The 24,015-nt window shown below is 56.2% G+C and overlaps 1 protein-coding gene across 4 annotated transcripts in view; it reads left to right on the forward strand.

Annotated features, from left to right (window-relative positions):
* Positions 1 to 22,867, forward strand: part of CAPN15 (calpain 15) — a 28,403-nt gene extending 5,536 nt beyond the window's left edge. Inside the window, exons 2-13 of one of the 4 annotated variants that reach the window (XM_080682011.1) lie at positions 6,665 to 6,945; positions 15,330 to 16,776; positions 17,698 to 17,906; positions 17,986 to 18,169; positions 18,246 to 18,469; positions 19,280 to 19,405; positions 19,487 to 19,639; positions 20,067 to 20,228; positions 20,398 to 20,630; positions 20,708 to 20,874; positions 20,952 to 21,130; positions 21,197 to 22,867. In XM_080682011.1, the coding sequence (XP_080538137.1) occupies positions 6,764 to 6,945; positions 15,330 to 16,776; positions 17,698 to 17,906; positions 17,986 to 18,169; positions 18,246 to 18,469; positions 19,280 to 19,405; positions 19,487 to 19,639; positions 20,067 to 20,228; positions 20,398 to 20,630; positions 20,708 to 20,874; positions 20,952 to 21,130; positions 21,197 to 21,374 (3,444 nt within the window). In that variant the 5' untranslated portion in view covers positions 6,665 to 6,763 and the 3' untranslated portion in view covers positions 21,375 to 22,867. The remainder of the gene's footprint in view (positions 1 to 6,664; positions 6,946 to 15,329; positions 16,777 to 17,697; positions 17,907 to 17,985; positions 18,170 to 18,245; positions 18,470 to 19,279; positions 19,406 to 19,486; positions 19,640 to 20,066; positions 20,229 to 20,397; positions 20,631 to 20,707; positions 20,875 to 20,951; positions 21,131 to 21,196) is intronic. The other 3 variants (XM_080682013.1, XM_080682012.1, XM_080682014.1) reach the window with 3 other exon arrangements.
* The last annotated feature ends 1,148 nt before the right edge of the window (positions 22,868 to 24,015 follow it).

The raw sequence follows: 24,015 nt of genomic DNA on the forward strand, positions 1-24,015 counted from the left end.
TCTCCTCCCTCTCCAGAAAGCAGGTGCCTCAGAAAGTAGAACGAATCTAACCTGTCAGCTGGTCCTTCACAGTGAGCAGGGTCAGTAGGTAGTGTCTCAGCGGTGCTCAGAGTGGGCCGAGGAAATGAGGTGGGGCACTTGGCGAGGAGCCCTGACTTCTGTCCTAGAGCCGGTGGCCTGGACCTTCAGGGACTAAAGAACTTGACAGAGGGGAAGAGGGACTGCCTTTTAGCATGTTTGGGCAGCACATCCCAGTCTGATGGGCAGGTATTTGGGGCAGGTGTGTTTCTTCCCAAGTTTGCTCACAAGAAGTGGTAGTTACACTTTTGGAGCCCACAGCTTTTATTCCTGAACCTCTCAGAGGTCAGCAGTGTTGCGACATTTGCTGTTGGTGATGGCAGGCCCTTCGGGTAGGGAGTGGCCGTCCTTGGTGTTTGTCTGAGGGCAAAGGTGAGAGTGGGGGAGGCTGCAGTAAGGCAGTCCTCTGGGCCCCTGCACCACACCTAGGAAGGACAGGATGGGGACAGGCTGGAACCACCCAGCCTGCAGCAGTGGTTGGAGGTTAAAGCCGCCTTGTGGTTCCCGGGACCTGGATCCAGGTGAATCTCAGTGGATGCCTGGCTGCTTGTCCAGAGCCCTGTCCCATGTGGACACCTTTCCCTAGTAGCTAAGGGAGGCCCTGTTCCCTTGGGCCCTGGGATCTTGAACAGCCCCACCTGCCACATTGGTTGGCCCAGAGATAGTCAGGGCCTTGGACTAGGCAGTGAGGAGCTGGCTGAGCCATGTCAATCTCCTGAGACCTCTGGTCTCTTCTGGGTAAGGGACTGATGTAGCTTCAAAAGGGACATAGTCCTGCCCTGGCCCGTGTGGCTCAGTTGGTTGAGTGTCATCCCATGTACTGAAAGGTCACTGGTTTGATTCCGGTCAGGGCACATGCCCAGGTTGCGGGTTTGGTCCCTGGTTGGGATGCATATAGGAGGCAACCGATCAATGTTTCTCTCTCACATCGATGTTTTTCTCTCTTCCTCTCCCTTGAAAATCGATAAAAAGATTTAAAACGGTTGGGGATGGGGGTAATCCCTGGGCCAATTCCCATATGGGAATATTCTCAGGGCAACTGAGGGCAATTCCCTGTTCAGGCCCTTGTGTGTGGAGGTGGGGCAGTCCTCCATGTGGCCTGGCCTGGGGGTGAAGACATAGCCCAGCACAAAAGTCACGGGTGGCCATTCAGCCTGGACCATATGGCTGGTCACCACTGCCTTCAATGGACTCTGGCTTGAACCACAAAGCCTGGGAGCTGGATCTGTTTCAAGGCCTGAGTCCATAATCTTCCAGGAGAAGGGGCATGTCCTCTGGGTGGATGTGCTGTTGGCAAGCTCACTGTGCCACTGACCTGGGCATGGGAGAGCTCAGGCATCTCACAGTGGGGGGGTGAGTCTCCTCCCAGGTGCTGTGGGTTAGCTGGGGCTATGGGACCAGTGGTGGAATGGTGGGGCTGGAGTGCAGTGTGGGTGCCCCCTCTCTACAGAACCCCTCTGCCTAGCCCCCTGCCCTGACAAAGCCTGGCCTTGCGAGCGCTGTGCATCTGAGGCTTGGGGCTGCAGTCCTGTCATTCAGGGGCACACCACAAGTCAGTCCTGTTTTGCTGGGCTCTGTCTGTCATTCCTTTGGTATTCCCCCCGATGGAACAGCCATGTCCCAGAGGGCCCATCCCCTGACTCTGCCCTACTGTCCTCCATCTCTAGGGGAGCTGTCGATGTGGTGAGCTGCTAACCCACTTGAGGAAGCAGGTGGCAGCAGGAGAATGCTGTCCTACCAGTCCCCGGGAGCCAGGAGGTCAAAGTCTGGGCCCTCCCTGGGGTGGGGCCCTCTCTGGGGTGGGATCCCAGCCTGGTTTCTGGTAGGGACGGAGAGGCCTCCCTCACTCAGGCAAGAGCTTCATGTCCTCGGTTTCCACCCTGGTAGCAGCGTCCTCAGGCCGCGGGGACCTACCTACAAGCTCTGGCTTCACGTCTGGTGGGTGTAATTCGGGGTATGGTGGGTGGTGGCCATGGGCACAAGCAGCAATGCTCCAGAAAAGCATGGTGTCCCCTGGGTGGGCCACTCTCCCTCTGTCCCTTTCCTGGACCCCCGTCCCGAGGCTGATTTCAGGCGGCCCGTCAGGTTGCTGCAGTTGGAAAAGGACCATTATTTCAGGATGGGGCAATGGGGCTTGATAAGCTTTAACAGGACTCGGGGGGCACAGACTCAGGGAGCCCCAGGAGTGGGAGCTGGAACAACAGGGCGTAAATCCCAATTCCTCTCCATTGGGATCTGATTGTGGCCGGTAGCTTCCGTACTGGCCCCCATGGCTGCAGGCTTCTGGTGTCTGCTCACCCCCATCCCTGGGCCAGGTAAACTCACTTGGTGAGAGCAACTCACCTGCCACCCACAGGGAAGTGCCCCTTTCCTGCCTCACAAGCTGAGGTCTCAGCACGCACCCTCAGAGGGCCCACAGAGCTGTGGGGAGCAGGTGAGGTGGGGTGTCGTTACTGGGATCCAACCTGCCGTGGTTAAGACGGGCGCACCCGCCGAAGCCGGTTTGGCTCAGTGGATAGAGCGTCGGCCTGCGGACTGAAGGGTCCCGGGTTCGATTCCGGTCAAGGGCATGTACCTTGGTTGCGGGCACATCCCCAGTGGGAGGTGTGCAGGAGGCAGCTGATCGATGTTTCTCTCCCATCGATGTTTCTAGCTCTCTATCCCTCTCCCTTCCTCTCTGTAAAAAATCAATAAAAATATATTTAAAAAAAAAAAAAAAAAAGACGGGCGCACCCCATGCAGGGTCATCTTCATCTTGGTGAATAGGCCCCAGTTGTCCTCAGAGTACCATGCTAGGCACATGCCTCACACCAGGGTTGTCAGACAGTCCAGTCAGCTCCTGTGGATTAACAAACACCCCGTGCTCTAGGGGTGGCAGCAGCCCCACCTTCATGCTTCCAAGGCCAGATATAGGCCTCCCTCTGCCCCATTTAAATCTAGGGCAGCAGTTCCTGAGTTAGGGGAGGAGGACGGGGTGGGGGCAGGGCTCTGGGAGAGTTGCTCCTCCTGAGGTGCCATGTCTCAGAGTCCTGGCCCTTTGCACAATCCAGGGGGTTGGTGCTGCCATCATCTGTGCTCTCTGGCTTCTGCCTGGAGACGTGTTATATACATCATGCTTTTCTAAGACACGGCAGCCAAAAAGTGAGCACCCTGCAGGCAGAGTTCTTGAGTGTTGTCATGTCCAGTGCCTAAAACAGGGCCTGGGAAACAGCAGGGCCCTGATTGGCATTTGCTGAATGAATGAAACGGTACATGAAGGAATAAAGCAGTGGTCGGCAAACTGCGGCTCGCGAGCCACATGCGGCTCTTTGGCCCCTTGAGTGTGGCTCTTCCACAAAATACCACGTCCGGGCGCGCTCGTACAGTGTGATTGAAACTTCGTGGCCCATGCGCAGAAGTCGGTTTTCGGCTCTCAAAAGAAATTTCAATCATTGTACTGTTGATATTTGGCTCTGTTGACTAATGAGTTTGCCGACCACTGGAATAAAGGAATGGACCTAGTGCAGGGCTGGCAGACAGTCTCACCACACTCTCACCTGGGGTGAGAGGAGGAGCAGGTTCTGCAGGAGAAGGCTGCACGAGGCTTGTCACCTGGGAGCAGGGTCTGTTCTGCTCTGGGGTTCCGGATCAAAGGACAGTACCTGGGCAAAGTATTTGTAAAAGCTCCCATTCCCGGTTATTCTGATGAGGAATCAGCAGCCGTGGACAGACCCACCCTGCTCTGGCAGAGTTTCCCACGTCTCCGCCATGCAGGTTAGCAGAGCCCACACTGTGGCCACGTGCCTTGCCCAACCAGGGTGATCCTTTGTTGGACTCCCTCCCAGGAGCTCTTCCCCACTCCCTTTGGGTCAAGATAGGGTGTGGGTGTCATCCCCAGAGAGGCCCTTCTGGAACCAGCTGCTCTCTGGGGGGCTTCGCAGGCCGCCTCTGTCCTCAAGCTCCCAGTGAAGGGCCTGTGCTGCCCCTGTCCTCCAAGGAGCAGTCTGGCAACTGCCACATAGCCCACCCCTCAACAGGCCTCTCATCTGCCCCCCATGGGGTCTGCAGGGTCAGAGTTTCCTAACGGCGTGTCAGGGAGCTGGCGCTGCTTAGGTGCCTCTTGCTCTCCTCCTGTGCAGGGTTGGGGGGCCAGCACACACCCCAACTGTCTGTGACAGGCCTGAGCTCTCACTGCCTGCTGTCAAGGGCACTGCTGAAGAGCAGGTGGGTCCTCGTGGGAGCTTGCACTTTGGGCAGCACATCCAGCCCACACAGGCCCTTGTTGCTCCTTCCTCCAGGCGGAGCCTGGCGCCTGTGGCCCCACACCTGTCCCTGGGAGGCCCAGGGCCACATCCCCACTCTGCGTTGGGGCTGGCTTTCCCTTTGGCTCAACCTGCATCAGATGCACGTGGTGGTGTCACCTGGGGCATGGGCCAGGTGTTGGCTCTGACCTGGCTGCAAATGGCACTGTGGACCCTGTCCCCCACCCATGGTTTTGGCGTTCTTAGGCCAGGCTTGCCCACACTGCCTAGTCCTCTGTTCTCCCAGTGGAAATAGGCAAAGCTCTTTGTCAGAGACAGACCAGCCCTGGACCCAGTCACAAGCAGTTCTTGAACTTCTGCTGGGCATGGCTCTAATTCAAGCTTCACCTGTCTCTGCTCCTCCCCTCTCTGCTATTCACCTATTCAGGTTAGCTGCGAAAGGGGAGTGTCAGAAACACCTGGGCCCTCTTTCCTCAAGGGGCTCCTGTCTGGAGTGGTGTTTAAAATTTGGGGGGCCGTTCTTATTCTGTTGTCCGACTTGTAATCATGAGAGAAGCAGGTGATTTGAGTGACCCAGGTTGATGTGGAACTGACCCCTGCTGGTGTGCTCTGTACCTGCTTAAATGCTCTCCAGTACAGAAGCTACCGGCACGCGTGACTCGTCCGTGCAGAGATGAGCATGGACCACAGTAGTGTGAGTCCAAAGACCTTGACCCAAGATGGTGTCACGGGACTCACGCATGGCTTCACCGGCCTCATACTGACATGGTAACATTTTTGGTGTGTTGGATTATGTGAGGTACGTTATCGAGATTCCCATAACCTGTCTGTGGTAACTTTCTTACGTGGCTGTTGGTGAATTGGAAACAACCTCTGTGGCTTGCATGGTGCTCCTCCTGGACAGTGTTCCTGGAGGCTGGAGCCAGCAGACAACCATTCTGGGGCCAGGTAGGGATAGTGTCAGCTTTGTGGACCACCACGGGGTCTCTGCCACACTGCTCAGTTGTAATTGTGTTTTGTGCTGAAAGCCTGAGTGTCAGGTGACTTGTGGGGCCACCAGGCTAGTCAGGGCTGGTGCTGCTCTGTCCCACCCATGTCCCCTGGAGAAAAGGCATCCGGGCGAACATTATTGCTACAGTGGTCCTCGGCCTGTCTGACCAAAGCTCTTATGGGGTAGGGGTCACGGGCTTCTACTGTCCCATGGTGCTTGGCCCCTGCTGGTTTCCAGAACTGTGTGTGCTGCTGCTCACTCTCGTGTAGGGAGTCCTGCACAGCCCCACCCACAAACCCTAGGCCTGCACCGCAAGGATGCATTCCCAGGTTCACTCCAGCCCCTGGCCCCCATTACCATGGGGCTTATTTGGGAGCGAGGAGAAGGGTGTCAGTGGTAACAGTGGACCTAGGGATGGGACTATGCTGGTGGTCACCTGCACAGCTGGAAAGCCAAGCAGATGCCCACCTTGGCCCAGAGCCTGGCCGAGTGGGTGAGGGGAGGGTGGTGGCATCCTCCCTAACCTGACTGTGACTTGCCTCATTTGAAATGAGATGTGCCACCTCCGTCTCATGGTGGATGCTCTTAGACTGTGTTTCATTCCTCCTCTTGGCCAGTGGAGGTAGGGCCTCCCCTGCAGTGTAGATGGGCTCCCACTGGAGGCCTGGCCAGCCTCCCAGTGCCTCTCAAGTCACTCATCTCCTCTTGGGCCCCTGACGTTCCTCTGGGTCAGGGCGGCTCTCCTTCAGGAGGGTGGTGGGTAGACAGTGTTGTGCAGGTCTTTGCCTGGCTTTGCAGGGCTGCACCAGTTCCACTGTGCTCACTTCCCTTGTTTTTCCTCTTCCTTTGGTTAAATATCCCCTTGATTATTTCCTCCACAAGAAAGCAAAATTGTGTCATTTTTCTTCTCACTGAAGATAACTCTCTTTGAAGACCAGTGGCTGGTGGCACCATCATCCCTTTCCTACGGGCAGCTGATGGGCTGATATGGGTTTTCAAGAGCAGAGAAGGGGTGCTGGTTATAGGGCAAGTGGGGCAGGGGCTGAGCACCTGCAGCCCTGCTCCTGACCCCAGTGTGCCTCGTGTTGGGGGTTCCACTCTGTCGATGCCTGTCCCTCAGCCCTGTGGGGACTTCTGCTATGGAGGTACCTGGAGTGGGTACTGCAGGGTGCCTGCTGCTGGGTCAGGCGCAGGCCCTCAGTTCCTGCTCCATGGCTGTCCCCTTCATGCCTTAAGGCCACTTGCACTGGGGGACCCTCCCAGAGTTCCTGGGGGCTTTGTTCCTGTGAGTCATGCTGTTTCTTCTCTTTCTCTTTATTCTCTCTGTTTATTTTTGTTGTGTGACTTTGACCAGCCCGGCCACCCTGTCTCCTGTGTGGGTGCTCACCTCCTTCCATGCTCTGGCCGCATGTGACCAGGCCCAGCTCTCAGTGCGGCTGCCGTCACGGGGGCCATGGGGAACTCCGCTTCCTCGCTGGCCACCGAGACCGAGTCGGACCACAGCTTCCCCGGGGGGCCATCCTTCCCAGGGCCCCCGGCAGCAGCCGGCTGTTGTAGGAGCGGCCCAGGGGGACCTGTCTGGGGCAGTGCCCTGGTTACCCGGCAGCACCAAACCCCACGTCCCCAGGCCCAAAGGTAAGAAAGATGGCGGGCCCCCAGGGGTGGGAGTGCTGCTCTGTTGGCGCCCCTCCTTTGGCAGAGGGGCTTGCAGAGAAGTGGGGACCCTATATCTTAGGGTCCTCTGGTGACTTACTTCCCCTTAATGGCACGAGACCTGCAAGGCTCTGGGGTTGCTCCATGCTTGGCAGAGAAGCTGGCTGGGTCTCCGTCTGGTGCTTGTGATGGGGCAGCTTCTGGAGCTTTTTGCCTGGCGGGTGGGGAGCCTGCCAACCCAGGCCTGGGTGGTGCTGGCACGCGCTGAGAATGCTGGCTTGCTTCCCACCGGATTTGGGGGACACTGCTCAGGACCCCGTCTCTGTGTGTCATCCCTTCTCTGACGTGGCTGCCTGCAGGGGGCAGGGTTGTGGTGCCACAGGGGCAGACCTTCACATGCCAGCTTCCTCCGGCTGCGGCCGGACTGGCCCAAGTTTCTCAGCTCAGGCTACCTGTTGGATCACCCCTCAGAGGTGCTGGAGTGACTAGTGTGAGGGCAGTTCAGGCTCCAATGTCCCACCCTGGCATTGACGCCCCTTTCACCCTGTCCCGAGGCCTTGCTGGATGAGGGGTGCCTGGTGCTCAGCATACACTCAGGTTCCGCAGACCTTGGAGCAGAGGTGGTGGTAGCCCCTGCTCTCTCAGGGTGCACCGGCGTGGGTTCAATGGGTAATAGACATCTTCTTCCTGTTGCAAAAGTATGTCCTGGGCTTTCCTGCCAGGTGGGCAGCAAACAGGGGTCCTAATGGGCCTACAGGAGGGGGTCCAGACTCCTGCGATGGCATTGGAGCTGAGGCTTAAGTCCCTGGCAGAGGAGGCATCTGGGAGGGGGTAGAGGGGTTAGCAGAGCTGAGTGGGAGAGTCTTGGAGGTCTTGTAAGTTACCATAGTAGCTTACAATAATGGGGAGGGAGGGGGTGGGGGCTTGAGGTCCAAAAGGGCTGCCAGGAGCAGGAAGGTGGAGGGACTAGTGAGAGTTGGGAATGAGGTACAGTGAATTATTAGAGAATATCCCCTTGTTACTGTGTTGATGATGTACTAGTGAACATTTCTGTATCCCAGCTTTATTGAGATATAACTTTACTACTATCAAATTCACCCCTCACAACAAGTATACAGTTCAGGTTTTTTTTTAGTCTGTTTATAGAGTTGTGCCACCATCACCACAATCCAGTTTTTCAGCATCTTTATGCCCCAGAAAGATCCTGCTTGTTTGCAATGCCTCTCTCTCTATCCCCAGACAACCACTCTGCTTCCTGTGTGTCTACAGATTTGCCTTTTCTAGAAATTTCACATCAGCAGAATCCTATGTGTTCTGTGTCTAGCTTCTTTCACTGAGCATAATGTTTTCAAGGTCTGTCCATGTACAGCGTGTGTTAATGCTTCATTCTTTTTATGACTGCATAGTATTCCATTGTCTGGGTAGCACATCTGCTTATCCATTCCTCAGTTGCTGGAATTTAGGTTGTTTCCCCTTGTTTTTTTATGTATTGCGCTTCTCTGAACATTTGTATATAAGTTTTTGGGTGATGTATGTTTTCATTTCTCTTGGGTAGATACCTGGGATGGAATTTCTGAAGTTTGTTGCAAATTTATATTTAACTTTTTAAAAGTATATTTTTTATTTATTTCAGAGATGGAGAGATGGATTGATGGATAGATCGATAGATAGATAGATAGATAGATAGATAGACAGACAGACAGACAGATATCAGCTGCATGCCCCACACTGGGGATCGAGCCTGAAACCTGGCATGTGCCCTGACCAGGAACCAAACCGTGACCTCCTGGTTCATAGGTTGACACTCAACAGTGAGCCATGCTGGCTGTGCTGTATTTAACTTTCTAAGAAACTGCTAGACTGTTTTCCAAAGTAGCTATACCATTTTGCATTCCCACCAGCAATGTAGGGGAGAGCTCTAGTTTCTCCACATCCTGGCTAACACCTATCATCTATGGTTTTGATCTTGGCCCTTCTTGTGGGTGTGAGGTGGTGTCTCGTGGTGGTTTGATTTGCATTTTCCTGATGGTTGGTGATGTTGAGCATCATTTCAAATGTCCATTTATCCACACACGTCTTTTTATTTTCACTTATTTCCTTAGGATAAGTTGGTAGGGGTAGAATTATTGGATCTCAGGGAAAGAGGCTGGAACCCTGGGTGAGCAGCAGCCGAGCTGTGGACCCTGTGGCGTTTGCCAGGCAGCTTCCTGAGGCCTTGCAAGCACAGTGTGTGTGTGTGTGTGTGTGTGTGTGTGTGTGTGTGTGTGTGTGTGTGTGTGTTAGACTTTGGATCTTGACTCACACCCTTAAACCAACTGCCTGGTGACTTGGTGTTGCCCTTTCTCATTCTAAGAAACTGCCTCCACATCAGCATGCAGCCTTCTTGGCCAGGATAGCCCCATAGCAGTGCTGAAGCAAAGAGAGCCAGGCATGGCCACATCTAGAACTCACTGCCAGTCTGGGGGCAGGAACTTTGATGCCCCAGGAGCTATTCATCTTAATAAACTATTGGGCCCTGGCCAGTTTGGCTCAGTAAATAGAGCCTCGGCCTGCGGACTGAAGGGTCCCAGGTTCAGTGCCGTTCAAGGGCACATGTCCGGGTTGCAGGTTCGATCCCTAGGAGGGGGCGTGCAGAAGGCAGCCAATCAGTGATTCTCTCTCATCATTGATGTTTCTATCTCTCGCTCCCTCTCCCTTCCTCTCTGAAATCAATAACAAAGATATATAAATAAACAAACAAACAAACGTTTGGTGTGAGCATTGGCTCTGTACAAGCTCTGGGCCTTCCCTTGGGACACAGAGACGAGGAAGATGATCCAAGGCCAGCTGAAGGTGACCTGTAGATGAGGCCCCAGCACATTTTGGAACTAGCAGGGTGTCTGGGGTTGTGCTGCCACAACTAGACATGACATTCGGACTTCCTGGCATGGTCTTCCAGATGCCCAACCTCAGGTCCAGTAGCTTGGCCTTGTGTGTGGACACTACTTATTGCTCTCAGCTTTCCAGGGAAGCAAAAAGGTCATCTCCCAGGATGGGGCCGCTCCACATCCCTGCAAACATGCATGTCCTGGGCACTGGGTAGACTTCACAGAGAGCCCCAAGAGCAATTCTGTAACCTCCCTTTTGAATTAGAAGTGAGTGTTGGTGACTTGGATAATGAGGGTAGAGAAGGTATTTGTTGTTGAATTTTTCTGGACAGTTGTCTCAATATTCCATTTTACTTGGTCTTTCTGTTGTAAGGGTAACTTGGGCAGCCAGTTTCCTCCCCAGAAGTGATTGCTTCTGTGTCTTTGAGCACAAGTGACTCATCCTCTGAGTGAGTGTCATAGAACTTGGGAACATTTTATGTTGAGAGTTTGGTTTGACTCCAGGTTCCCAACCTTCTCTTATTTCTAGGATTTGCTTGGCGGTCTGGCCTCACCTTCGGACACTCCAGGGATTTCACATCTCTGGGTCTCGCTGAGTGTCTCCTGGGCCCAAGACGTGTCAGGGTGGCCATTGAGGGTGGCCTCGAACAGCTGCTCCCCTGCTCAGGGTTCCTCTACTCACGCATCACTGACTGACCCCTGAGCCACTTCTCACCACCGATGGGACCAAGATGTGTGTGAGCTATAAGGTGTGGGTTGCTGGGTCGGTGAGGGAGTAACTGGGCCAGTCCTGCAGCTGTGCCACCACCATCCCCAGAGCCTCCTTCTAGCCAGAAGGCTGCCCAGCTCACTGTTTCCTCAGGGCTAAATTTGATTTCTAGGCACTGTTTTCATTGAAACCTTTCTGAACTCCAGACAGAATCCTCCTGATTCTTGTCCACAGGACAGGTGTGGAACCTGCCCTGTCCCCAGGTGCTGTCCAGGACCTGCAGACACTTTGCCTTGTGTGCAGCCAGCCCAGGCCAGGGACTGGCCAGCTGGTGGGTTACACAGTGAACAGGACTTTGGATCCTTGCCCTCCCAGTGTTTGCAAGGCTCTCCTTGCTCAGTGTGCCTGGGACCTGCAGGAGCCCAAGGCAGGTGCGTCCTAGGAGGGTCCTGAGGCTTTTCTCTGGAGACCTCCCAGGCCAGGTGGGGTGCACAAGATGGGTGACCATCCCCTGAGCCTGGGGTTGGGGTGGAGGCTGCCTAGGCCCCAACCTGTGTGTGCATGTGGTGGGGGTTGGAACACTGTATGCCACATCTTGACTATGGGCCTTTCTCTTATGAGGAACAGTGGGAAGAGGGTTCAGAGTGGTGCCCAGGCAGATTTCTTAGGTTTCACATAGCACTGAAGCTAGGGCTAAAGCTGAGCTGGCCCTTGGCCAGGCCCACTATGCTGGTGCTGGGTGTCCACTCGCTCACCCCGAGGCCTAGTCACACAGGAAGGCGGCTTCACAGAGCTTGCTTTGGGCCTTGGGAAACAGTCGTGTTGCCCAGGGTGGATTTTTCTATTTGTTATTGAAGAGGCAAGTTTTCTTTCTTCCTAAACCAAAAGAGCTTGGTGTGAGTCTAGCATTAGAAGCACAAGCTTCATGCCTTGTTGTAGAGAACAATTGATTTTTTTTGCCAGCAGAGCAGCAGTATAGGAGAGTGTGTATTGTGGTGTATGGACACCCCCTTGAGGCCAGATTAGCCCTTGAGAGGCAGGTTAAGGGGTCAGCCTCACCCTCCCCTCAGACCTATTACCCATCTTGGGTGGAGGAACAATTCAGGAGCATCCCACCTGCCCTGCTGTGGGCCTGAGTGCCTTTCTTCTGCACCCGGGAAAAGCCGAGGCCCAGTCTTGGGGGAGGTGGGCAGGCCAGATGCCCAAGAACCCACCCAGCAAAGGGAGCTGCATTCCAAGGCTCCAAGCAGCTTTCAGGGCAGGCTGTGCAAGGAGACCCTAAGAGGGTGGCAAGTGGATGCCCTGCTCTGCTCTGTACCACCAGCAGGGTCCTGGGAGCCAAGTGCAGGTCTCCTGACTCCCACCTCCCTGTCCTTCAGGCCTGGCAACTTTTGGAGTACCGTGTCCTCTGGCCATACCTGGCCTGTGGTGCAAGGCTCCCTTGGGGGCCCTGCTCTAGGACCAGGGCCTGAGGGTCTGCCATACCCCTGAGGTGTAAACCTGTCCTGGGTATATCTGGCAGCAGCTTCCCTACCCCCTGATGCACAACCAGAGGCCTCCTGGGATAGAAGCTCCAGATGGGGTAGAACCTGGAGCTCTATAGCCACACCCAGGTGCCTTCCCCCGAGCCAGTCTCCATCCATTCCAGAAGGGCAGTGTCCTGCTGCACACAGGATCTCTCATGTCTGGCTGAGGCTAGCAATTTGGCACAGGCTGCTCAGGACACTGGTCTCCCTGCCCCTTTCCCCACCTCCTTTGCTCTTGGATATCCCCACAAACACTCGCTCTCCGTAGGCTTGGCAGGCTGCCCCCCCCCCCCACTCTGTGGGCCTACCATGGCCCCCACCACCTTGGGACACGGGCTACAAGAGGGTTTGCATGTTGCTTCAAGACACTGAGCTGCCTCCTTGAACCTCTGCCAGGCAGAACTGGGCCTGCAGTGGTCCAAGTGGGCAGATGAGTGGAGAGTCCTCAGCCCCTACAGAGCTCAGGGGCTGCTGAAGTGCAAATGGATCACTACCCATGGCTGGAGATGGTCAGTCCAAGGGCCTTGGCATAGGGTCAAAGGGCTGTGTCCTCCGCTAGGCAGGAATGTACTCAGTGGGTGCTGCGAACACTGCTAGGTTGCATTTTGTGGTCAGATACTTGTATCCCTCAGCACGTGTCAGAATTGGCTCCTACCCAGGGGGTCCCTGGAAACTCCAGAAGCAGAGCCAGCTGGGAGCCAGCTTGGAGATGACCATACACACCCTTGCCCTCTCCTCATGTACTCAAGCTTTTTTTATGCGATGAAATTCACGTAATCAAACGGTTTCAAAGTGAACAATTCAGTGGTACTTAGTAAATTCACAATGCGTAGCCATCACTTCTACCCAGTTCCAAAACATTTTCATCACCCCAGAAGAAAAGCTTGTGCCCAGCATACAATTGCTGTCCAGCCCCTGGAACCACCAGTCTTCTTTCTGCTTCCATGGATTTACCTGTCCTGGACGTTTCCTATAAATGGAATCATACAACATGTAGTCTTTTGTGTCTGGCACCTTTCACTTAGCATGTTTTCAAGATTCATCCATGTTATAGTATGTGTCAGAATTTCATTCTTTATTCATTGGTGGACATTTGGGTTGTTTCCATCTTTGGCTATTATGAATAGAGAATATGTGTGTGGGGGTGTGTGTGTATTTGTAGAATACTACTTTTCAATTCTTTGGGGTAGAGATCTATGGGTGCAATTGCTGGGTCATATGGTAGGTCAACTTAACTTTTTGGGGAACTGCCAGACTGTTTTCCAAAGCCGCTGTGCTATTATTTTGCATTCCCATCAGCACTGCAGGGGAGGGCTCTAGCTTCTCCACAGTTTCACCAGCACTTATCTGCAGGTTTGATTCTGGCCATCCTCGTGGGTGTGAAGTGGGTCTCATGGCGAGTTTTGATTTGCATTTCCCTGATAACTAGTGATGAGCATCTTTTCATGGGCTTATTGGCCATTTGTGTATCTTCTTTGTAGAACTGTCTATTCAAGTCCTTGGTGAATTTTTAAAACAGGTTGTTTTTTGTTGTTTAGTTTTAAGGGTTCTTTACATATTCTGAACACAAGACCCTTATCAGATAATACAGTTTGAAAATGTTTCCTTTCGTTTTGCAAGTTGTCTTTTCACTTTTTTTTTTTGAAGTCCAATTTTTTCTTTATTTGCCCATGCTTTTGTGTCATATCAACTAATCCATTGCTAAATCCAAGGTCATGAAATTTTACCTATGTTTTCTTCTAAGAGTTCTTCAGTTTTTGTTCCTACATTTAGGTCATTTTTCAGTTGATTTTTTAATACAATGTGAGGTAAGAGCCTAACTTCATTCTTCAGTGTTTATATCTAATTATCTAGCATCATTTGTTAAAAAAGACTGTCTTTTCCCCATTGAATGGTCTTGGAACCCTTGTTAAAAAATCACTCAACCATATATGTGAGGGTTTATTTCTGGACTCCATTCTGTTCCATTGATCATAAAAACCATATAGTAGAGACATATAGTCTGTCCTTACACCAGTACCACACTGTCCACTTTCTACCTCTTTTTCAAGATTGTTTTGGCCGCTTGGAGGCTCTTGTAATATGGTGTGAATTTTAGAAGCAGCTTTTTCCATGGCTAAAAAAACAAAGCCGTAGGGATTGCATTGAATCTATAGATCGCTTTGAGTAATATTGTCATCATAATTATATTGTCTTTTAATCCATGAACATAGGATGTTTTTCTATTTATTTAGGTCTTTAATTTCAGCAATTTTTGCAGCTCTGAATACAAGTCTTTCATCTCCTTAGTTAAATTTATTACTAGGTGTTTTATTATTGTAGGTGCTATTTTAAATGGTATTGTTTTCTTTTTTTAATTCTCACCCAAGAACATGCTTTTTCATTGATTATAGAGAGAGAAAAAGGGAGAGGGAGAGAAAAAAAGAAACATCAATGTGAGAAGGAAGCATCGATTGGTTGCCTCACGCACGTGCCCTGACCAGGGATCGAACTCGAAACTTGGTATATGTCCTGACTGGGAATTGAACCTATGACCCTCCGGTACATGGGACAATGCTCTAACCACTGAGTTACACTGGCCAGGGCAGTATTGTTTTCTTAACTTTCTTTTCAGATTGGTCACTGCTGGCACAGAAATATGGCTGATTTTTGTGTGTTGATCTCGTGCCTTACAACTTTACTGAATTCATTTATTAGCTCTAGTCGTTTTCTTATTTTGTAGATTTTTGGGATTTTGTGTAGAATTATATCATCTGCAAATGGAGATAGTTTTACTTCTTCCTTTACAATTAGATGCCTTTTATCTCTTTTTCTTGCCTAATTGCTCTGGCTAGACCTCCAGTGCAGTGTTGCCTAGCATGCTGAGTTCCTGATCTGGAGAAAAGCGTGCATTCCTTCACCTCAGGGCATGATGCTCACTGTGGGTGCTTTGTTGATGCCCTTTATCCTGTGGAGGAAGTACACTCCTATTCCTTCCTGTGACTGAACAACCAGAGCCCTGTGGTTACTAAAATGGTGTGGCTCAGCCCCATTCCTCTATGCCCACAGGTCCACCCCTCCAGAAAGGATTTGAGGACAGAGCTATGGGGTTCTTCAGAGGCTTTGGGGGGCCTCTTACTCCTCAGAGTCCTCGAGCCCCTCACAGGCCTGATGTCTGTCACAACCCAGAAAGGCACAGATCCTGCTGGCTAGACCCCACTCGTCCCAGGTGGAGACTTGGGCCCCATCCTGTGGGCCTCTACTGACTGGGGCCTTCCCTTGCAGCAACACGCACTCGCCCGGGTCCATGGCCACGGTTGGAGAGTGGTCCTGCGCGCGCTGCACCTTCCTGAACCCGGCCGGCCAGCGCCAGTGCTCCATTTGTGAGGCCCCCCGGCACAAGCCTGATCTCGATCAGATCCTGCGGCTCAGCGTTGAGGAGCAGAAATGGCCTTGCGCCCGATGCACATTCCGGAACTTCCTGGGCAAGGAGGCCTGCGAGGTGTGTGGCTTTGCCCCAGAGCCCGTGCCTGGCACCTCCCTGTTGCCAGTCATCAACGGGGTCCTATCCAAGCCGCCCACCATCCTGCTGGAGCCCAAGGGCAGCTGCAAGGTGGAGACGGGTCCAGTGCAGACAGAAGAACTAGTGACCATGGAGCCAGTTGTGGGTCGGCCCGAGGAGGAGGAGGGGGCAGCAGAACTTGGGAGTGGCTGGGCCTGCCCTCGCTGCACGCTGCACAACACACCTGTCGCCAGCTCCTGCTCTGCCTGTGGGGGCCCCCGGAAACTCTCGCTGCCCAGGATTCCTCCTGAGGCTCTAGTGGTCCCTGAGGTTGTGGCCCCCGCCGGCTTCCACATCACACCTGCCCCACCCCAGCCGGGAGAAGGTGCTGAGGCCGACCCTCCCTCTGCTGCTGACCAGGAGCCACCCCGGATGCCACCATTCAGCCCCTTCTTGCCCACTTTGCAGAACAACCCTGTGCCTCGCAGCCGCCGTGAGGTACCCCCCCAGCTGCAGCCACCAGTGCCTGAGGCCTCCCAGCCCTCACCCCCTGCTGGCTTCAAGGGGCCCCCCCAGAGCCCAGGGTGGACTTCAACTGGGGCCTCCCGCTTGTCAGAGCGGCTGTCAGGGAAGCGGCTGAGCGCTCTGGAGGAAGAGGAGGCCGAGGGCGGCTCTGTGCTGCGCCGCTGCAGCTCCTGCTCGGCACCCAGCCCCTCAAGCCTGTGTGAAGCCTGTGCCGCTGCTCCAAGCAGCGATGTCATTGACCTGGCCGGTGATACCGTGCGCTACACACCAGCCAGCCCCTCCAGCCCCGACTTCACCACATGGTCGTGCGCCAAGTGCACACTCAAGAACCCCACAGTGGCCCCTAGGTGCACTGCTTGTGGCTGCTCCAAGCTACATGGCTTCCAGGAGCACAGCGAGCCCCCTGTTCGCTGCCCTGATTGCAGCGCCGACAAGCCCAGCCTCTGCACTGCCCACAAAGCCAGCCGCCTCTTTCCTGAGGCACCTGAGCGCCCAGGCCAGTGGGCCTGCCCCGCCTGCACACTGCTCAATGGGCCACGGGCTAAGCACTGTGCCGCCTGCCACACGCCCCAGCTCCTGGAGGCCCAGCGTCGGGGTGCTGTGCCCCTGAGGCGCAGGGAGAGTATGCTTGTGGAGAAGCGGCGGCAGACAGATGAGGGTGAGGCCAAGGCCCTCTGGGAGAACATCGTGGCCTTCTGCCGGGAGGTGAGTCCCCTCAGGACAGTGGTCCACCCACCAGGGCTGATGCTCCCCTTCCCATGGGCCTCTCTGCATCTTTTGTCCTCCCTGTGGGCCCTTCTCCAGCCACGGAGAGGGAGGAACCAGTGGCAAGAGAGGCAGCATTCTCTTCCCTGAGCTCTGAGCATTAGCCTGGCACCTACTCACCCCTCACCTGAGTGTGACTGGGCCCCACTATCCACATCTTGTCCCTTTTTTCTCTCTGCCCACAAGAGTCCATGGCCTCCTAGTCTGTGGTCCTGACCCCTCTCAGGTGTGATTTCCCATAGACATTAAAGCCACAAGGAGGTGGGGACAGGCTTCACGCCAACAGGCAGGCCCTGTGTTTCCTTCAGCTGTGGAGACATGGCCAAAACTCGGGGTTCTCTTGCCCTTGGAGCTGTGGGAGGCCTGAGCCCAGGGTAGTGTCACCCTCAGGTCAACTGGGGGGGCTACTGCCCCCTGTCACTGCCAGTCGCCCACCCTGACAACCCATCTGGTCTTGTGTCCTGCCTTCCCCATCCCGGTTGGGTCCTCCCACCTCTCTTCCTGGGGCCTTTAATGTGGTGGGCCATGGACTAGCTGGGGATGCTGCCCCAGTTCCCTGTGCCCCATGCCCTCCACCTCTGCAGCCTCCAGGCTGGTGGCTTCACCATTTCCTTGGGGCATACATAACTCCCATTGACCTGTCACCAGACTTCAGTGACATGGTTGGCTACAGTCCCCCATGCCTGCACAGCTGAGTTCACCACATGGATCAGGGTAGCTACACACACACCTACCCCCTTTCCTCTGGGACTCAGGTAGCATTTTCAGGGTGCTGTCCTGGCCTGCCAGGTGGAGCGAGGTGCATCTCAGGCCTGAGGCAGCCCAACTCAGCCTGAGCATGTGTGGCTATGGTCTCTGCAGAACAGCGTGAACTTTGTGGATGACAGCTTTCCACCCGGGCCCAAGTCTGTGGGCTTCCCTGCAGGCGACAGTGTCCAGCAGCGCGTGAGACAGTGGCTGCGGCCCCACGAGATCAACTGCTCTGTCTTCAGGGACCACAGCACCTCCTGGTCCGTGTTCCACACTCTCCGACCCTCAGACATCCTACAGGGGCTGCTGGGAAACTGCTGGTGAGTTTGGGGTATCTGCTCAGGCCGGTGGTGGGACAATCTGGTCGTGCTTTCCAGTGAGGCCCCCGGCTCTGCACAGGTTCCTGAGTGCTCTAGCTGTGCTGGCTGAGCGGCCTGACCTAGTTGAGCGGGTGATGGTCACACGCAGCCTGTGCATGGAGGGCGCCTACCAGGTGCGGCTCTGCAAGGATGGCACGTGGACGACGGTGCTGGTGGATGACATGCTGCCCTGCGATGAGGCCGGCTTCCTCCTCTTCTCGCAGGTGGTAGGGAGGATGGGCGTGGGGTGGGCGAGGGGAGGGTCTCGGTGGGCCTCGTGACTTCGGCCCCTCCCTGCAGGCCCAGCGGAAGCAGCTGTGGGTGGCCCTCATTGAGAAGGCGCTGGCCAAGCTGCACGGCTCCTACTTTGCCCTCCAGGCAGGGCGCGCCATCGAAGGCCTGGCCACCCTCACCGGGGCCCCCTGTGAGAGCCTGGCGCTGCAGGTCAGCTCCACTAACCCCCGAGAGGAACCCGTTGACACTGACCTCATCTGGGCCAAAATGCTGAGTTCTAAGGAGGCTGGGTAAGAGGGGCGGGTGCTGCGGTGGTCAGCAGCTTTGGGAGGAGAGGAAAGAGGAGGCAAGGGGACAGCCAGGCCGGGGCCTGGAGCGGTGGGCTACTCAGGGGCAAGTACCCTCTGACCAACAGCCTGTGTTTCACAAGATGTTTCCAGTGTGGGCTGACCACAGTTAGTTAAAAGGCCTGACCTGCAGCCCTGTCATCTCCCACTGCTGGCTCATGGGTCCCACCTGCCAGTCCAGGGCAGTAGGCAGAATACTGCTGATCAGCCCATACCTAGAAGGCCTCATCCTGACCTGGGCCATGATGACCATCAGCACCTGTTTGGACACCTGTGGAGCTAGCCCATGGAGGCACCTGGGGGAGTGGGCTGCCTTCTGAGACCCGGCACGCATTGGCCAGCATGGCTGTAAGGAGGGCACAAAATCCTAAGCCCGAGAGATATGGCTTGTTGGTGCTGAGACCCCCTGCTCTCAGCTGATACCAGGCATTACCACCGCCCCATCCCCTCAGGAGGTGTGACCCTGAGCTGATGGGACCCAGGCCTCCCAACTCCCAGCCCAAACCCTATGAGCTCTTGGGCCACTGTGTAGGGAGCAGGCCAACACTTCCTGAGTCCTGTGTGTCTTTCCTGTGTTCCTGGGATCTGCACTCCCCCACAGGCAGGCAGGACCCCCACCCTCAGGGTAACAGAGGTCCCCTGGTGAGTGAGCCCGCCTCAGTAAATAAGGCTCCTGGTTGCTAAGGGGCCCCATCATTAAGAACCCCTGGTCAGCAAGCATGCCCAGTCAGCTAGGCCACTCTGCCTACACAGGTTCCTCATGGGCGCCTCTTGTGGGGGAGGCAACATGAAGGTGGATGATGCTGCCTACGAGAGCCTGGGCTTGCGCCCCCGCCACGCCTACTCCATCCTGGATGTCCGTGATGTCCAGGGCTCCAGGTAGGGGCTGGGCCGGCCATGGGTAGCCAGGGCATGTGGATATGTGGTGGAAGCCGTGGCCCTCAGCCCCATGGTCTGCAGGCTCCTGCGCCTCCGGAACCCATGGGGCCGCTTCTCCTGGAATGGCAGCTGGTCGGATGAGTGGCCACACTGGCCGGGGCATCTGCGTGGTGAGCTCATGCCACACGGCAGCAGTGAAGGAGTCTTTTGGATGGAGTACAGCGACTTCATCAGGTACCTGGACTCTGCAGCAGTGGGCGTCCGATGGCTACCTCATGGCCACCCTGTGCTCTAGCCACCCTCACTTTGGCCCACCTGACCTGTCTCCCTCACTCCCTTGCCCTGACCCCAGTATGTCCTACCTGGGGAGCCTGACATACAGACTCTGAGGCGGAGGTGGGGGTGATGAGAGAGACTGTGGGAGTTGGGTTCTGCCCTCAGGATTCTTTCCTCTCTGGGTCATCCTTGTGTATGGGGCCTCCTAGTGGTGTTCATGGGCAACATCCAGGACCAGGGTTTTAGGACATTGGTCCCAAGAAGTGGCCAGGGCACAGTGGGGCAGAGATTGGGGAGGGAAAGAGGCTTAGGGAGGTGCCTGGACTCCTGATGGGGACAGCTCCTGTGTCTGGAGCTGTTCAGTGGGCTGTCTCTCCCTGCTCAGGTACTTTGACTCTGTGGACATCTGCAAAGTGCACTCGGACTGGCAGGAGGTGCGGGTGCAGGGCTGCTTCCCCAGCTCGGCCAGTGGGCCTGTCGGGGTTACAGCGCTCACCGTACTGGAGCGTGCATCCCTGGAGTTTGCCCTCTTCCAGGAGGGTAGCAGGTGAGGGAGGCTGTAGTCTGTCGGGGAGAAAGTGGGTGGGACTAGAGCACTGGTTGGGGTGGGCACGCGGATCTGGGGGATTTGTGGAAACGGGACAGGGTGGGGCCGTGGGGCAGTAGAGCCACAGACAGCAGGTGCTGCCCATGACCCCCCCTGGGTCTGGCTGTAGGCGTGCGGACTCTGCTGACAGCCACCTCCTGGACCTGTGTGTCCTGGTTTTCCGAGCCTCCTTCGGCAGCGGTGGCCGCCTGAGCCTGGGCCGCCTGCTGGCCCACAGCAAGCGAGCTGTCAAGAAGTTTGTCAACTGTGACGTGATGCTGGAGCCTGGCGAGTATGCTGTGGTGTGCTGTGCCTTTAACCACTGGAGCCCCACCACACCGGGCCCACTGGCCACCACACAAGGTAACATTGCCCCCCCAGCCCAATCCCCAATCCTCCCCACTGCAGCCCCCAGGCCCCCTCACTCACACCCTTCACAGCCTCCAGCCCCTCAGCAGGGGTCCCGCGCTGCTCCCTGGAGCCACCCGGCCATGTGCTGGCTGTGTACAGCTCAAGGCTGGTCATGGTGGAGCCCGTGGAGGCCCAGCCAACCACGCTGGCAGACGCCATCATCCTGCTCACGGAGAGCCGAGGGGAACGGCATGAGGTGAGGTTGGTGGGGGGAAAGGGGAGGGGCAGGGAGGAGGAGGCCTCACCCCACCCACACCTGCCCTGTCCCTGCAGGGACGTGAGGGCATGACCTGCTACTACCTGACGCATGGCTGGGCAGGGCTTATCGTGGTGGTGGAGAACCGGCACCCCAAGTCCTACCTGCATGTGCAGTGTGACTGCTCTGATAGCTTCAACGTGGTGTCTACACGCGGCAGCCTGCGCACCCAGGACAGTGTGCCACCCCTGCACAGGTGGGCACCGCCCCAGTCCCTCTGACTCCCTGGCCTCGACTGGCCCTCACCGGCCCCCTCCCCCAGGCAGGTCCTGGTGATCCTGTCCCAGCTCGAGGGCAACGCCGGCTTCTCCATCACCCACCGCCTAGCACACCGCAAGGCAGCCCAGGCCTTCCTCAGCGACTGGACAGCCTCCAGGGGCACCCACAGCCCCCCACTCACGCCCGAGGTTGCTGGCCTGCACATGCCCCGGCCATTGTGACTGCCCTGCCCTCCTCGCCTGCCTGCCTCCCCACATGCACTTTAGGAGGGAGACCCCAACAAAAGATGCTTGAACCAGAATCTCAGGACCCCACCCAGGGAGCTGCAAGCTGCAGAGCAAAACTTCCCCTGGGCCTTCCTCCCTGACCCGCCCTCCTGTCCTGGGCCTCCCAGCCGCCAAGCAGAATACCTCCAACCCGCTTCTAGCCTGAGGGGACTGTGCACCAGCTCCTCTGACCAGCCTGCCTCGAGGTCGGGCTCAGATTGCCAGGGCTGAGGTGAGGCTGCCCTTTTCCTGTGGGCCTGGGGCCTCCTGCCTGTGTGAGGTAGCCAAGAGCTCCATTTACAAAACCAAATCTGGGCAGGTCAGAGGCTGGGACCCCAGGGTGAGCAGGGAGCATCCCATCCCGCCTTGTGGGGATCAGAGCCTGGGACCCCAGGATGAGCAGGGACCGCCCCCTTGTGGGGTAAGAGGTTGGGACCCTGAAATGAGCAGGGACCACCCCCTTGTGGGAGTCAAAGGCCAGGACTCCAGGGTGAGCAGGGACCACCCCCTTGTGGGGGGTCAGAGGCCAGGACCCCAGTATGAAGAGGGACCACCCCCTTATGGGGGTCAGAGGCCAGTACTCCAGTGTGAGCAGGGACCACCCCTCTTGTGGGGCCAGAGGTTGGGACCCTAAGATGAGCAGGGACCACCCCCTTGTGGGGCATGAGCCTCCTATCCCCAGCTTGCTTCAAGAGCCCATCTTCCCACCCCCTCAACCCCCACAAGACAAGCAGGGGTCCCTGGAATCCCAGCAGTGTATCCCAGGAGGCAGGTGCCTGGCGACTATGGGCTCAGGACCAGGGATGGGGAGGGTCCTAGCTGCCTGCCCCCTCTGGCGACACTATGCAATTCCTGGACCACTAGTCAGGATCGAAGCCATGCCCCGGGGGCTGTGGGTCAGGAGCTGCCATTTGGTGAGGTGGTTTGTCCTCAGCACCACTGACCTCTGCCAGGAAGACCAGGGTCCAAACAGAAATCCTTGGCCAGCCCTGTCTAGGCATACACAGGGTAGGTTGTGGCTCTTCCCAGCGCCTCCCCTGCCTCAGAAGCCCCAGTTGCTGGGCTGCCTCCCAGCCGTCCTCCCCATGGCTGCTCAAAGTCCTGCACCTGCCTGTGGACATGAGGCCAGCTTCCAGGGGCCCGCCTGGCCTCTCTGCCCTCCCACCCCCAGGCAGTGGGCGGCTCTGCCCACCGACCCTCACTTCCCTGGGGCTTGCGGGGGCGGTTACAACTGGAGAAACACCAGGAAGCACTACACTCCCCTTTGGGCCTCCTTTATATTTTCTTCTTTTACTCTTGAGCTGTGAATATTTTTAACCCTGTACATACAGCCAGCTCTTCTGACACAGAGACTATTTTATCAGCCATCCCCAGCCCTGTAGGATGATTCTCCATGGTGTTTCCAGACTCAGGCTCTGATGGACCAAATGAAATGTTTTGTTTTATAATGCTGTCTCCTCATCTGTCTATACCCCTCCCCTCGCCTGTATGTGCAGAGCCTGTGATGTTGGGGGTGGCTTGCTGGTACCGGAGTTCATCCTCACAAGGAGCCGTTAGGGCCACCCTGCTCACCAGCTGCCTTTGACCCAGAAAGGAGCAAGTGTCCAAGCAGAGGCTTGGGCCAGACCGTGTGGTGGTCGGCAGGCTGGTCCCCACACAGCCTCAGCCGCATGCAGACAGGATAGTACGAAGGTGCGGCTTTTCCCAGCGATGTCTTTCTGGGGGTACCTGTCTGAATTCATCAGTCATCAGGCAGGAGCAGATGGAGCATGGGGGCCGCTGAGGAAGAAAAGTTGCAATTCTCCTGCGGGTTGCAACCTGCTACTGTCTGGCCCCAGGTCCCCTCCTGTTCATTCTGGGAGGCACCATCCTCATGTCACAGGTAGCAGCTAAGGCCAGCTCCCCCATCTGGTATGCGGTTTTTGGTCTCAGTCTAGGCTCCTCCCTGAATGGGGGTGGGGGGAGCGGGTCTGGGGTACAGAGGCTGGCACTCAGCGAGTGTAAGAGGCCTGTCACAGGCCAGCCTATCGAATGTGAAAGCAATTAAAGCCACCAGCAGTGTTCGCTCCAGGCGGGCCTCGGGCAGCGGGGGAGCTGCCACAACACATCTCACCTCGACGCCCAAAGACACCCGCCCTGATCCACCGCGGCTGTGCTGGCCACGCTGGACCCTCTCCCGTGGGGCTGGGGCCAGGCCTCGTAGACACTCCGGTCGTCGGAAAGCTAGCTCGGTCACCCCTGTAGCATTCCAGGCAGCCTGGACTAGTTCCAATGGGTGCCTGGTGTCCTTGTGGTGTCAGGCCAGGCAGCGGTCATCGCAGTGGGTCATGGGACTGCATGCCGATCCCCTTGGCCAGCCTGGAGACACCTGCTCACCCCAGCCAGCACCCCTCCCCTTGGACCCCAGCCTGTAGGGGAAGAGGTTCCAACAGGGAGAGAGTAAGAGAAGGAGCCAGGTGCCCCCAACCCTGGAGGGCACAGTGTCCAAGGAGTTGGGGGACCCCACAGGTAAGACCCTTAGTCATGACACTGAAGCTTGAGGGGTGTGCTGGCAGGGCCAACCACTAGAGGGGCTGAGGCCGCTAGTGGTGAGAGG

This window comes from Plecotus auritus (assembly GCF_963455305.1).
Source record: "Plecotus auritus genome assembly, chromosome: 7".
In the NCBI taxonomy this organism is placed as follows: Eukaryota; Metazoa; Chordata; class Mammalia; order Chiroptera; family Vespertilionidae; genus Plecotus; species Plecotus auritus.